Genomic DNA, 15,102 nt, shown 5'->3' with positions numbered 1-15,102 from the left:
GAAAGATCGCCAATAACTCCAGATTGTTTATGTGGAGTAGCTTTTGTTGTGGCGTTCATATACCTTGCACTGTGAGGTGTAATAGATGCGCTCCCCAGCCGGAGAGCGACGCGTCCGTTGTTAGAATTACCTGAGGAACCGGGTCCAGGAACGGTCGCCCTTTGGAAAGATGTGGTGTTCCACCACTGCAGAGAGCGATGGGTGCGACCGTCTACCAACACCAGATCCGTTAGTTGCCCCTGGGCCTGGTTCCACTGGCGTGCTAGGCACTCTTGGAGTGGACGCATGTGGAGTCTTGCATGAGGCACTATGAAAATGCAAGATGCCATCATCCCTATTAGCTTCATAAACACTCTTGCTGGGAGAGAGTGCTGAGGAATGAATCTTCGACGCAAGGCTTGTATGCTTGCGATTCTGGCCGGATTGGGATAGGCTATGGCTTTTGAGGTGTCTATAGTGGCACCGAGGTATTGCTTTGTGTGAGACGGTATCAGCTGGGACTTTTGGTGGTTCACCGTGAAATCTAGCTGGTGAAATAGATGGATGGTAGTGTTTGTATGTTGCACACATTGGTTGTAGGACGTGGCTTTTATTAGCCAGTCGTCTAGGTAAGGGAAGACGTGAATGTGTTGTCTTCTGAGGTGTGCCGCCACTACTGCTAGGCATTTGGTAAACACTCTTGGTGCGGTTGTGACCCCGAAGGGAAGAACCTTGAACTGATAATGTTGGCCGTTCACTACAAATCTGAGGTACTTTCTGTGAGAAGGGTGTATTGAAAGTATGCGTCTTTCAAGTCCAGTGTGGTGAGAAGATCGTTCTGGCAGAGGAGTGGGAGAACTTGTTGGAGAGTTACCATGTGAAAATGGTCTGAGTGTATGTATGTATTTAGAGGCCAGAGGTCTAGAATGGGTCGTAGAGTCTCGTCTCTTATTGGTATCAGAAAGTACAGAGAGTAGACCCCTACATTTTGTTGATTGATGGGGACCTGCTCTATAGCCTGTTTTTGCAGGAGGGATATTACCTCTTGTTTGAGCAATGTGGTATGTTCCTGCGACATTGTACGGTGCCTGGGTGGAATATTTGGGGGGGTGGATGTTAATTCGAGACAGTACCCTGACCGAATAATTTGTGTCACTCATTTGTCTGATGTTATGGTCTCCCAGATTTGAAAGAAGTTTTGTAGTCTGCCCCCGACTGGAGTGGAATGGTCTGGGGGGAGCGGGGGAAAGTCATTGTGTGGGCGGTGTGGCAGAACGGGCGTTGCTGGTTTAGCCCCTGCCTTTATTATTTCCTCTATATCCACCTCTTTGATAGCCCTTTGTGAAGGTAGTCTGAGGAGGGGACTTATAGGATGTGGAGGCGTTATGGGCAGAGTAGCCCCTGCTAGTGCCTCGAAAGTAGGAGCGGCGAAAGGAGAGTCTAGGAGTGTGGGACTGTAGTGCTCCCATAGCCTTCGCCGTATCTATCTTTTTTTCCAGAGCTTCGTCTACCTTTGGGCCAAATAAGTGTTGCTGGTCAAAAGGGTGGTTTAGTATAGATGACTGTACCTCTGGTTTAAAACCTGAGATTCTGAGCCAGGCGTGACGGCGAAGCAAAACACTGGTGTTTATAGCCCTGGAAGCTGTGTCTGCTGCGTCAAGAGCACATTTAATAGAGGTGTTGGTAATGGTCTTTCCCTCTTGTATTAATTCATGAGCCCTATTTTTATATTTGTCTGGGAGATGTTGCATGATAGTCTCCAGCTCATCATAGTGTGCTCTGTCGTACCTTGCCAACAGCGCTAGTAGGCTGGCTCGACCCCGAGCCGCCGGAAGACTTATGATGCTTCTTCACCGGGCCCGAAGGTGGGGTGATGGAAGCGGTAGGTTTGGTTTTGCCTAGGCCCGGAGGCGAAGGTGTAACCGGAGTCTTTCGGTGTGGGCGCTGGAGGGGGTAGAGTACTCACGACCCTCTGCGCCGGCGTGATCTCCTCCACGTCGGAGTAGTCGGCCTCGGAAGCGCTGACGAGGTCGTCTTCCTGTTCGGTGTGCTGCTGTCCCGAAGCTTCGATGTCTTCTCCGAAGAGGTCGGTGGAGCAGAGGTCGAGGAGTGTGCCATGGTGAGTCTAGCTCTTCGTTCCCGAATAGTCTTTTTTGATCAAAAAGACTTGCAGGCGGGACAGACTCGGGCTTAGTGTTCGGGAGAGAGGCAGAGGTTGCACACCTGATGTAAATCGGTGTGGGGAAATTTAGACCCACATTTAGGGCACTTCTTAAAGGGAGTCCTTTCCATCGGCCGAGACCGGAGTCGAGATAGGCCCGAAGGCCGATGCCAGGAATCGAAGAAGTGCCGAAGAGAGATAAAGAAGATGATTTTATCTGAAGAATCTCAATGAACGAGGATTTTTCGTCGAAGGTCGAACTGGAAAAGGTTCGAAGCCGGAGCACGAAGTATTACATCCGAGCGCGATGGCGGAAAAAAACAATCTGAGGGTGGAGCCAAAGCCCATGCACCGTACGGACCGAAGGAGGAGTCACCAAACTCGTGACTTCCAAAGACTGTCCAAGAAGAAAAACAAACTGCAAAAACATCCGGGCCCAACACCAGATGGCGATCTATGCACAGTGTATAATCTGCAGCTCATATGCCTCGAACATATTGTTTCTCACGGAAACTTGGCTGGGACCTAACTCGGACCCTGATATCGTCCAGTCTTTGTCCTCTGGGTATCCGATTCAACATAAGGACAGAGCCGTAAAGGTGGGGGGACGGGGGGGGTCGCCATTATTTATAAGGATTATATAGCGTGTCGCCTATTCGACCTTTCAATTTGACAGTGAAAGTGTACATTTTGCCATCTCAATTTCTCCAGCTATTTCTTTCTCAGGATTTTTGATCTATCACCCACCGGGTCCTTTAGGGCAATTCCAGGAAAAATTGGTCGAAACAGTAATGGACGTAGCCAGTACTGTTTCTAACTTTATGGTGTTGGGGGATTTTAATCTCCATTTTAATAAATCTTCTGACTTTATTGCCTCAGAAGTAATAAAAGAACTGGGGAGTTATGACTTAAGCCAAAAGGTACAACACCCCACTCATCTGAAGGGCAATCTCCTGGACCCCGTTTTTTTCTAATATTCCAGGCCTCACCATTGATGTCCCTGTCCCGGTTCCCTGGTCAGATCATATGGTAGTTCCTTTTACGTGGAAGGTGCCTCGGCCTAGTCCAACCCCAATCTTTCACAGAGGGCTGGCTAGGCATTGGTCCAAGCTTGAGCTCTCTAAATGGGCAAAAATTCCGAAGACTGAACCTTTAGCCCATTCGGACGTGGCTAGAGCTAATAAGGTTTTTAACCAGTGGATAGAACGGTCCTTGGATAGCCTGCTGCCAAAAAAAACGACAACACTAAAGAAAGGCCACACTAAACATCCCTGGTTTAATTCGGAGCTAAGAGCACTTAAACAAGAGTGTAAAAGGGAAGAGAGGCAATGGTGAAAAGAGTTCAGCGGTGAAAAGAAAAGGAGATGTAGAGCGGCTCTAAAGAAATATAGGACTGCTCTGTTAACCACTAAATCGGATTTCTTCGCTAGAAAAATGGAGTCCTCCGCTAATGCCCCTAGGGAGATATTTAGAATAGTAAAGTCTTTGATGAAAGTACCTGATCCGTCGCCCGCTCCAGATGAATCTGGTAGTCGATGTGAAGAATTGGCAACCTTCTTTAGCACTAAAATCCAAAAGATCATTGATACGCTTCCTCCAATACCTCTAATTGATCTTCAATCCTCATCTTCCATCCAGGATCAATTGGATCATCCTAGGCTCTCCTTCTCTCCTCTTAGGGAGGATCTCTTGCCCCCTTTACTGAACGCCATAAAGAGTGGTTCCCCGCTCGATCCTGCCCCGATGAATATCTTAAACGCAGTTTTGCCTACCATTAGTAAACCAATGGTGAACGTGGTTAATGCATCAATGGAGTCAGCTGTGGTTCCTAGAGAGTAGAAGGTAGCGATGGTCAGGGCTTTGTTGAAAAAGCCCAGCCTGGACCCAGGGGACTTTTCCAACTATCGCCCCATTTCCTTGCTTCCGGGGATCAGTAAACTGACTGAGAAGTTTGTCAACATACAATTAGCCTCTTTTTTGGAATCACATAATCTGCTCCATTCATCCCAAACTGGGTTTAGGAAAGGACAGGGAACTGAAACAGCCCTGTTGAGGGTGGTGGAGGAGGCCAGGAGGATTCTGGACGCAGGTGGCAGCGCGGCCATTATCTTCCTGGACCTCAGCGCCGCCTTCGATACGGTTAACCATCATACTCTTATTTCCCGCCTCAGTAACATCGGAATCACGGGTAAGGCCCTCAAGTGGCTGGAATCCTTCCTTGGGGACAGATTCTTTAGGGAGTTTGACGATGATCATTGCTCCTGCCCGGTTCCGTTGCAGTGTGGGGTGCCGCAGGGGTCTTCCCTTCGCCCCACACTGTTTAATGTGTATATGGCACCCTTGGTGGAGATAGTGGCTCCTTTTGGGGTTCAGTTGGTGAGTTATGCCGACGACACCCAGTTGGTGTTCTCCTTGAATCAGACTGCACATTCTCCTTTGAAGCTGTGTAACTGTCTAGAAGCCGTTGCAAGCTGGATGGATCAGTCTCATCTTAGGCTGAACGGTGGAAAGACAGAATTGCTGCTGTTGGGACGACAGGTTACATTTGACAACGCGACCTTTTGGCCTTCTTGTATGGGTCCTGGCCCCATCCCTAAGTCGGAAATTAAAAGCCTTGGGTTCTGGCTTGATGCAGAATTGTCGTATAGAACTCAGGCTAGAAAAACAGCTGCTATCTGCTTTGGGCTCCTGAAATCCATGCGTAAAATCCTCCCTCTGCCGGAAAAAGCAAGAAAAATCTTAATACAATTTTATCTAGGGATAGATTATGGGAATGCCATCTATTTAGGAGCCCTGGCCTCTGACTAAACAACTTCAGGTTGTCCAGAACTCGGCAGCAAGGCTACTTACGGGCACCAGTCATCGCACATCAGCTAGACCCGCATTAAAAACTCTCCAATGGCTTCCAGTGAAAGAGCGGGTCCATTTCAAGTCACTGTGTATAGCACATAACATTTTTCATGGAAAAGGCCCTCCCATTTATAAAACATGGTAATGCCCTACAAGTCCTTTCTAAATCTTCGCTCTAACGACCAGAATCTTGCAGTGATTCTACGGATCAACAGATCCCGTGCTGGTGGCCGTCTTTTTTCACTAAATGTATCCAAACTGTGGAATTCTCTTCCTCTATCTTTTCGCCAAGAGTCCAGTCTACTTGTGTTCTGGAAGAAGCTAAAAACATGGCTCTTTCCGTGAAAGCAGAGTTTTTAGATTAGCTAATGGTCCTTCCATTATCCTTTGGTTACCTTGCCTGAGCGCTGGGATGCTTACGAGTAGCCATGCGCTATACAAGAGACTTTTCAATTCAAATGAAGTCAGAGGTAGTTTACAACTTCAAGCCAAACCAGCAATCTTACCCCTCGGTCTTTCAAAGTCCTGGCAGAAAAAGTTCTACAAATTCTGCAGTCTTTGACTTTGTGAGCCAGATAAAGACAGTAAATACATTCTTTGTGGCGGTCCTCGATATGTAATCTCTTCTTTCCGCATGAAGAACAAGCTTATCTTTAAAGAATCAGACATAGCTCCTCTCAGAGTTCAACCAAAAGGTGAAGAAAGCAGAGCTCAGGGAGACTCCCTGTCACAAGACGTGCGGTAGAAAATCTGAGGGTTTGCCTCTCTGTGGAGTTTTCTAAGAGGGTGCTGGAGCCTGATTAGCGGTGTTCAAGATTTGGTTCTTTTACAAAAAGACTGACAGGCTAATTTAGTGACTTTACTGTCCATAGTAGCCTATTGTATACTGTTTTACTACCATTATGTATATATTTTATTAGTACTGCGAGACACCCGCCTCGACGGCGGGGATGATTCTAAGCATGTGAATCTATGAAAGATACCCCAATACTGGATAACCTGGTGGACCTGCCTGCCTTCACTTCTAAAGACGGCATCTCCCGTGAACACCGTATTTGTTCAAACTGCAGCTTTCCAGCCCACTCTGCACCCGCCGAACCCAGCTCGAGTGGAAAAACACCACGAGGACCCCCCGACGAACCTGACCTGAGATCCTGCATCCTAAATCCAGAAGGCCCCCCTAACCGCAACCAGGATCTGGTAAGAAGATCCAACAACAAAAGGCATCCATGCACCAGACGCCCCACGGCCTTGTGTGCCCAAACAGATGGTGCCTAACCAACCCTTAACTTCCCAACTTACCTCTCCAAGTGGTGGTTGCACCCAGAAGTCCTCTGTCTCCTTGCCTGCAGTGCTTTTGCAAACCGGAGGTTCTCCATAGAAAACAGGGAGTTGACGTCGAAACAGTACTCTGCACACGTCCACCCCAGTACCGCTGAGGGTGCACCTTTTGTGCTACTTTGTTTCCCCATTTGCCCTGACCTTCCCTCGGAGCTTTGCACCCACAACCCAGTGGCCTGCTTGCCAGCAGCCACCAGCCCGAGGCCCCCCCATTTTTCCAGGTTGGGGTATGGGCAGTTTACTCACTCGATGACCTGGAGTGATGTGGTCGTCTGAGTCTGCTTCAGACACTATTTCCAGATCCTCAGAATCCTCCTCCGGGACATCGGGGCCTTCATCGAAGAAGTCCACTGGTACCGGAGCCGCTTGTTGCGCCACGATGTGTCGTCAGGCCCGGCGATCACGGATGGTCTTTTTGGATCTAAAGGTGGCGCAGGTCTGGCAATTATTCTCGTCTTGCTCGGGCAAGACACACAGGTTACAGACCTTGTGGTCGCTTTGTGGGAATTCAGCTCCACACTGGGGGCATTTTTTAATGGAGTCCTTTCCATGAGCCATAGGCCCGAACGGCAGAGATCGGCCTGAACGGCATAGATCGGCCCGGCGGCCCGTGTTGGCGGCCAGAATCGAATATTTGAAGTGTCGAAGATCACGCTATCGAGAATACAGTAGAGTTTGAGGTGTTGCGCGTCGAAAAGGTTTTGAGGATATGGCGCCGAACCAGACATCCGAATCTGATGGTGGGGAAAAAAAAACAATCTGAGGATGGAGTCGATGCCCATGCACACTATCGTCCAAGGGAGGCGTCACCCATCTCATGACTACAAAAGACTTCTTCCAAGACAACAATGTGCAAGCATCCGAGCCCAACACCAGATGGCAATCTATGCATAGTGTACAATCTGCAGCTCATATGCCTCGAACATCCTCTTCAATGCATCGAATGTGGTTGTCGGGTGGGGAGGGTCTGGAGGGATACAAATCAGGGTCATTGTCTGTTTGGAACTGTATGATAATCCTCCCAAGAGTCAGTGTCCAGTGGCCTATTCTGATCCCCACCCCCTTCATCCTGTGGGTCAGGTGAAAATGGTGGCGGTGAATTTGATGGTGTGATAAGCAAGTTGGGATCAGTGGGAAAAGGATGTGGAATATAAGGGGGAGAAGGGTTAGTACCCACACTCTTGAGGAATGTGGTAGTCCCCTGGTAGGTCAATCTTAGTGGAATGAATATGTCCTTTTTCAGGGTTGATCACCAGTTTTTCCTGCTTTGGATCGGGGGGGTGGGGGGGCAGAGAATCAGGACAAGGATCTTTAGAGGGTGTGTCTCTATGTTCTGGTTTCGGAGTCAAAGGTCTATGCTCCAAGCCTTTGAGCGTCGAAGGTTGAATCTTGGGCAACAGTGGTATTGTGACCAACACATGCGTGGACTTGTGATTCGGTGCCAAAGTGGGGCCAGCCCGAGCCGGAAGGCTTCTGTGTTTCGGAGCTGGGCCCAAGAGCAGGGAGTTGGAAACTTTGTCGGCGCCGACCTTGGGCAGAGGAAGGACCGAAGCCTTTGTTTTATGTTGAGGGGGCAAAGGGGTATCTTTACTCACGGTATGCTGACCTGGAGTAACCTGCCCCTCTTCTTCCATGTCGGAGTCGGCTTTGGACATGGAGATCAGTTCTTGGGCTCCTTGAGCTGGATGTTCAGTGTCGGACTCTTCGCCGAAGATGTCTGGTGCGGAGCCGGTGGGGTGTTGCATCTCGTGGTGTCGAGCCTAAAGTGTATTTTTCGATCGAAACGATTGACAAGTGTCGCAGTCATTATTATTGTGTTCCGGGGACAAGCAGAGGTTGCACAATTCGTGGAAGTCGGTGCATGGAAACTTAGCACAACACCTGGGATAGAACTTGAAGGGAGTCCGTTCCATCGACTGCTAGTGCAGTCGGCGCGGGTAGGCCAGACTGCCTGCCACGAGTTTCCCGATCAAAGGTTTTCCGAGGTGAGACGATGTACGTCGAATGGGGAACTGCAATCGATAATACCATCAAGGGTAGTGGATTGCGCGTCAAAGGGATCTGAAAATGGACTGGAAAGATTTCTTCGAACGATAACAAAGTACAAACATCCGGACCCAACACTAGATGGCGATCTATGCATAATCATATGATCTACAGCTCATATGCTTCGAACACCCACTTTCCTACTTGGAGCAACCGTACAGTCTTCCTTCGTAACAGGTCACACATAGGTCATAGCAAACATACACGGCCAGCCATGCAAACAAGTTCTTTATTGCAACATATCAGACAAGGATTGTAAAGCTCCTGGGGCCATATTAGTGACAGCATGCACTATACAAATAGCAAACATGACAAATAGTTTGTGATCACTACAGAATTAGTTACCTGTTGCATTCAGGAGATCCAGCAAAAATGATCGCTTGTCTGACTCTTCCACCCACACAACTTTTTGTGTAATATTTTCAGAGGTGGAACCCACTCTGCCAACAGCCAGAAAAATGTATTCATCAAGAAAGTCCCTAGCAAGTATCTAGAGAGGAAAAACACAGTCAGTAAAGGATTTAACGGACACAAAGTTCATGAAAAGCTTAAATACAACACTCACCTGTATTTCCTTAGGAAAAGTAGCACTAAACATCATAGTGTGGCGAACTCCCTTCGGTGGCATGGTGTCCTGTTCAACAATGCGACGAATCTGAGGTTCAAACCCCATGTCAAGCATACGATCTGCTTCATCCAGCACTAAATATCTAACACGAGGAATTGATAAAGCAGAAAATGCAATAAACCGCTACACAATTACTTGAATAGAAGCATACAAGCATTACTTGATACCACTAAAAATAGTGTCAGTTACAAGAAATGTACATGCTTAAATCATTGCCCATCTGTAGGAAGTGCTCTTTTTGACATGTCACCCCCACTTTTTGCCACAGTACAGATGTTTTTTGTCTGAAAGCCCCTGCTAACAAGGCCCCCCCAGTGCCATTTCTCTTACAAGGTGGAAGTCTAAGAGTAACTCGATTGGCAAAGAATTTAGCATCCCGTAAGCCCTTTAGTAAATGGTACACCTAGCATCCAGGGCATTGGTACTAAAGAGGGTCCCTATGGGCTGCAGTATGTATCAAGCCACCCAAAGGGACCCACACAAAAAACTTCATGACTGCCATCAAAGGATGCGTGTAATGGTACTAACTATTTTGAAAAGAGGACGTGGCACACTCCCTTTGTGCTATGCCACGGTAAACTGCATATGCTATAAGTCAGTCAAGCTGGGTGCATTTTATGTGAGGGCACATCTCCATGAGCAGATGGGCCCCTGATTTACCTAATTCAATTACTAGATATTGCATGGGATAGGGCAGGCATCATAAGACATGTACTGGGGCACTGGTCATTACGAGTAACCCAGCTACATGATGCCTAACCTGAAGCCAATGGTGATTGGTATCAAATCTCAAACCTTTACTGTTGCCAGGATCAGATTTATTGTGGCATGCTGAAAACCTATTAGTCCTCCAGTGTGCTGGTTGACTGGTATTGTCCAGCCTACTACCACAGACAAGTTTGACCCCCACTGTAGGTGAGAGCCTGGACCAGATCAGAAACAATGTCTGCTCCAGCAGAAGGTGATGACACTTCGTCCAGCAGGATGGCTAGTGAAATCAGCATATCAAGGACAGACTTCAAAGCCTCTGCCGCCTTGCATACCAGACCATGGCTTCACTCCAAACCTGAGGAATATCACCACCTGCCGTAAGGCCCATTTGGCATCAGAGAAGGAGGAAGAAATTAATAGTGTAAAAGCGTGTCACTTTCAGACCAGGGGGGGGGGGGGTCAGTAGTCACCCTAGGGTTAAGTAGCCCATTGGCTACTACCCTACACTCCACTAAGGTTGTAAACATCAGTTCTTGGCATGTACAGCTGTAGATTCACATGCGTTGCATACTCCTGCCATCTAGTGTTGCAATTTTTTCCCCCCCGAAGAAGTCTTTTCCAGTCACGAGGTAGGGGACGACTCCTTTCGGCAATAGTGAGCATAGACTTCATTATTAAGATTGTTTTCCCGCAGAGGGTGAGAAAGGATTTAGTAACTTACATGGGCAGTTTTCTTAAGTATTACCGGTACAGCAAGGAAGAAGGAGGGCAGCCCGGGGACGCCGCAGTAAAGAGCTAAGTGGTTTTAAGTTTATTTTTAATTACAGTTAACTTACTTTTTAATAGATGGGGGGGTGGAGGTGGGTGGCATAGCGGAGCTCCATGGACTTGGTTTGCAACTCTGGACCTCCGCGTAGCCCCGCTTCGCAAAGGGTTAATTTAGTTCCCAGTCTGTCTGCTTCTATATGGTCTTTCCCTGGTAAGCCTATTGCTAACATGTCTATTACCCTTGGGATTGTCCATCTCCAAATCTCTTGAGCTAGCGTAGAGTGTTACAGACCGAGTCCTTCCTTGTTTAGGTAAAACATTGTGGTTGTGTTTGCATCAACACCCTTTCCCGTATAGCTCTTCCTGAAAGGCTTTTAAGGCTAAGAACACGATCTTCAGTTACAAGATATTGATACGTTTCACTGCATCTTGCTGTGTTCACAACCCCTCACTTTGAGGTTATTTATATGTGCTCCCTATCCTATTAGAGGACGCATCTGTTATGGTCACTATTTGAGTTGGTGGTGTGAAAAGTCTCCGCGGTGCTAGGTTTGTATTGTTCCGCCATGCCATCTCCTAATGAACTGTGTGACAACCACTTGATCCTCTTCACACAAGGGTCACAGGCGACAGGGAGTTAAGCGTCATTAAGTTTGGATTCTTTATCTGAGGGTGGAGCATTTCCTGTAGTTTGGGAATTGGCCCTTTTACATGCATTGGACACCACTAGGGAGTCCAGTAATTGTCCTTTTATGTACGCTGGGTCAGAGGGTGCTGGCTTGAACTTTATCTACTCTAGGGGTAAGGATACGGACCCTGACGGGGTCATTAAACATGTTTAAGTGCCTGAACATATCCTTGAGCATGGGGAGTGTGCGATGATTGTGTGCTGCTAAGAATTCAAAAAGTAGATACTCTTCAAGGGATTCTTTGTGCAGCTGTACACCATGGTATTTGGCAGCTCTACCCAGTTTTATGTAACCTACACTGTCATCCGGTTGAGTGTGCTTGGGAGGGTACAGCTCAGGATCATTTCCTGTGGAAGAGTCAGTATAATAATCAGCCCATGAGTCAGAATAATGGTGCATTGTCCCCAGCCCCATCATCCTGATCTTCAGGTGTATGTGCTGGTGAGCGCTCAGGTGAAATCATTAAAGATTGAGGCTGAGGAGAAAGGTGAGGAGAAGGATTAGTCAAGACATTCTTCCTCTTGAAAGGAATGTGGGAGGCCTCCTGTGTCAGGTTTCCTTTTAAGGGTCAATTTTTGTGGTGATATGTCCAGTAGTTGGATGTACAACTATGTTTCGGATCCGGTTTGGTTGGAGGAGCATCAAAATCTTGTTGAGATCGAATCAGCATGTTTGGTTATTTCGGTTCTGAATTTTTAGTTGCTGAGGTTTTGGATCCTGATTTCGGATACGAAAGGGTTTTTAGGTCAAAATGGGGAGTGCTGGAGCCTAGCTCCAACCCGAAGGTTCTGAATAGGAGTTAGTTTTTGGGCGACTCAGTGCCTGAAGGCTTTGGGGTGTGTTTTGGTCAGAGCTGGAGGGCGGGGCGTCAAACAGGTTCTCAGTGCCAACCATTGCCCGGGGTTGGACTGGAGCCTTCTGCTTGGACTGAGGTGGACTTTGGGGCAAGGGAGGATCGGTACTCGCGGTACGCTGCCCTTGCGGGATTTCGTTGTTCCCCTCAGAGCCGTAGTCTGAGAAGGGATCCTGTTCTTCGGCTTTTTGTTCCAAATACTCTCCGAAGAGGTCCGAAATGGAACTTGCTCTGCATTTCACGACGTTGAGCCAGACAATTGCAAAGCATCTTCTTGGAGTGGAAAGCCTTGCATGCGTCAGTCTTTTTTCTGTGCTCCGGAGACCAGCACAGGTCGCACCCTTGGAGTGAGTATGTGTGCAGAAACTTTGTGTGTCACTGAGGGCAGAATTTGAATTAGACTGCGCGGCGGACTGACGCAAGTAGGCCAGAAGGCCTTCCGCAAGCTTTTTGATCAAAAGAGGGATTTTAGAAGTAAATTTGATAGGCAGAGAATGGGATACGCAATCGAAAACAAAACCATTGACGGCGAGTGTCTTGCGCACTGAGGGAAACCGAAGAAAGTGTCAAACCAGAGCGCAGCAATTCACGTCAAAACCAGATGGCGAAAAAAAACAATTTAACCATGGAGTCAATGACCATGCGCACTAAAACCGAAAGGAGGACACCTTGTGACTGGAAAAGACTTCCTTGAAGAAAAACAAACTGCAAACATCCAGACCCAACACTAGATGACAGGAGTATGCAAAGCATGTGATCTACAGCTTACATGCCTCGAACATTCAGTATTTAGGGGTCCCCCAGACACCAGGAAAAGAGATTTGTCTACTGGGAACAGAAGGAGGGACAAAGAGCCGAAGCCTTGACAGAGTACCTGCATCGAAATCGGCGCCAAACCCTGTCTGGCTGCTTGCATCGCGACAATCCCAAAAAAACTACTCATCCAGAAGTTGACCAAGCTCCCCAAACCCTGGAAGAACTGCTCTCACCTTTAACCACCAAGCAGCATCTCCCTTGGGGTCGAGGAGCCATCCCCCTGCATCTACAGGCACCAAACACATCGAGCTGGTGTGAGAAAGTGGCTCTGTATATACTGTTCCCAAATAGGTACAGAGTGTACAGAGTCCACAGAGGCTTGGCAGAGGCTAAAGTTAGATATAACCTTACTCTCTAAAGTGGTAGCTTGGTCGAGCAGTAAGGCAGTATCAGAGGACAGTGTAAAGCATTTGTTGTACACACTCAGTCAGCAAATGGTCTCACACACTCAAAAACTGAACTCTTGGACAATTGTTTATATATAAAAAAATATATATGTTTGTTTTATTTTAGAACCAACAATGGGTATTAAAATATACTTTCTCAGGATGAGATGCTTTATATAAATACTTTTGCAATATGCAATTGACTTTTGTAAACAGTTACAAGTTGTTGCAATAAGCAATACTATTTTAACCCCTTGGATGCTCATGACGGAGCGGTTCCGTCATGAGCATCAGTTGGGCTGTGCTCATGACGGAACCGCTCCGTCATGAGGACAGCCCCTGGGGGAAGCGCTGGCGCTCCCCCCCCTGGGGTATCGATCGTGCCCCCACAGACGGGGATGGCAGCGGAAGAGTTTCCGCTGCCACCTCCGAGCCCCCCCACGCTTCCTGGTGACGTCAGCGCACGCCGGCGTCATCAGGAAGTGCTTGGACGCCTGGAAGCCATTTGCTTCCAGGCGTCCACAGCGAGTAGGTGAGTCTTGTGTGTTCCGGTGGGGCAGCGGGGGCCTTTCAGAGCGTATTGAGGCATCGGGGGAGAGGAAAGAGTATTTCCTCTCCCCTGATGTCTCAATACAGGGCATTCCTGCTCCACGATCGCGCACAGCGTCGCGATCGTGGAGCAGGGATGCCCCACTAGACACAAGGGATGTGTTTTATTTTATTTTGGAAGCGACCCCTTGGGTAAGGGTCGCTTCCTGGGGGCCATATATAATTATAAGACTTTTCTGCCCCCTCTGGGGGCAGATCGGTGTTTTTTTTTCACCGTTTCTGCTCCCAGGGGGGGCAGAAAAGCCCACTAGACACCAGGGATATCATTATTTATGTAGGAAGCGACCCCTTGAGCAAGGGTCGCTTCCTTGGGGCCCTAAATTGTTGGAAGACTTTTCTGCCCCCTCTGGGGGCAGATCGGTGTCATTTGTTTTGCCGTTTCTGCTCCCAGGGGGGCAGAAAAGCCCACTAGACACCAGGGATCTTATTGTAGGAAGCGACCCCTTGGGCAAGGGTCGCTTCCTTGGGCCCCTAAATTTTTTGAAGACTTTTCTGCCCCCTCTGGGGGCAGATCGGTGTTATTTTTTTGCCGTTTCTGCTCCCGGGGGGGGGGGGGGGGGGGGGGGGGGGGGGGGGGCAGAAAAGGCCACTAGACACCAGGGAATTAGTTCAAATAAAAATAGAAGTGACCCCTCGCTTCCAGGGTGTAATTTGTTTTCTGGCACACAACCCGATTGACCATTTGGGTAGTGACATAGCATGTTATGTTTATTGTTATATTTTTTGTGAATTCCAATTGTAATTTTTTTTGTTTACTTTTTTGTTCTAGGTGAAGGCTTTTCTTCATTTCACGTTGCAGTTTTGTGACTGGTGGTTCTGCTGTTTGTGTAGTTTGGTAAGAGACTTATTTTTGTACAATGTAAATGTGTTTGATTTCTCTGCCTGTTTTGCAAATGGTGTAATAATAGCAGTATGTTTGGTTTTTGAGTGTCAAAAACTTTTTGCATTGGTGCTCGATGTGTATTTTGTTGTCTTGTGAGTAATTGTTTTTTTTTTTCTTCTTTCTAGTTTGATATCGTTGGTTTTTGCTGTGTCACTGCAGAGTTGGTTTCTGGCGAGTGCAGCTGTCTCTTGTAATTGGATTGTATAGTTTTTGAGTACATTGATCTTTGTGATAAAGGTACACATTTCTTTACTTACTTGGTTTGCACATTGTTGGTTGTTGTTGACTTGTTTGTGCAGTCTTCTATCTTAGTAAGTATAATGGCTAGCCGCAGGATTACTGCTCAGCAGGTTGTTGGTTTGCTGTTTGAGTCTTCCTCTGA

General features: G+C 47.7%; 1 protein-coding gene across 1 annotated transcript in view; it reads right to left on the bottom strand.

Annotated features, from left to right (window-relative positions):
* The window catches only part of DDX3X (DEAD-box helicase 3 X-linked), a 545,023-nt gene that overhangs the window by 112,776 nt on the left and 417,145 nt on the right, over positions 1-15,102 (bottom strand). The window contains exons 12-13 of the mRNA XM_085622939.1: positions 8,943-9,087; positions 8,723-8,867 (exon numbers count right to left, since the gene is read on the bottom strand). Coding sequence (XP_085479065.1) covers positions 8,723-8,867; positions 8,943-9,087 — 290 coding nt within the window. The remainder of the gene's footprint in view (positions 1-8,722; positions 8,868-8,942; positions 9,088-15,102) is intronic.

Source organism: Triturus cristatus, chromosome 8 (genome assembly GCF_964204655.1).
Source record: "Triturus cristatus chromosome 8, aTriCri1.1, whole genome shotgun sequence".
Lineage (NCBI taxonomy): Eukaryota > Metazoa > Chordata > Amphibia > Caudata > Salamandridae > Triturus > Triturus cristatus.
The sequence above is the reverse complement of the archived record's forward strand: the minus strand, read 5'-3'. Positions and strand labels throughout refer to the sequence as shown.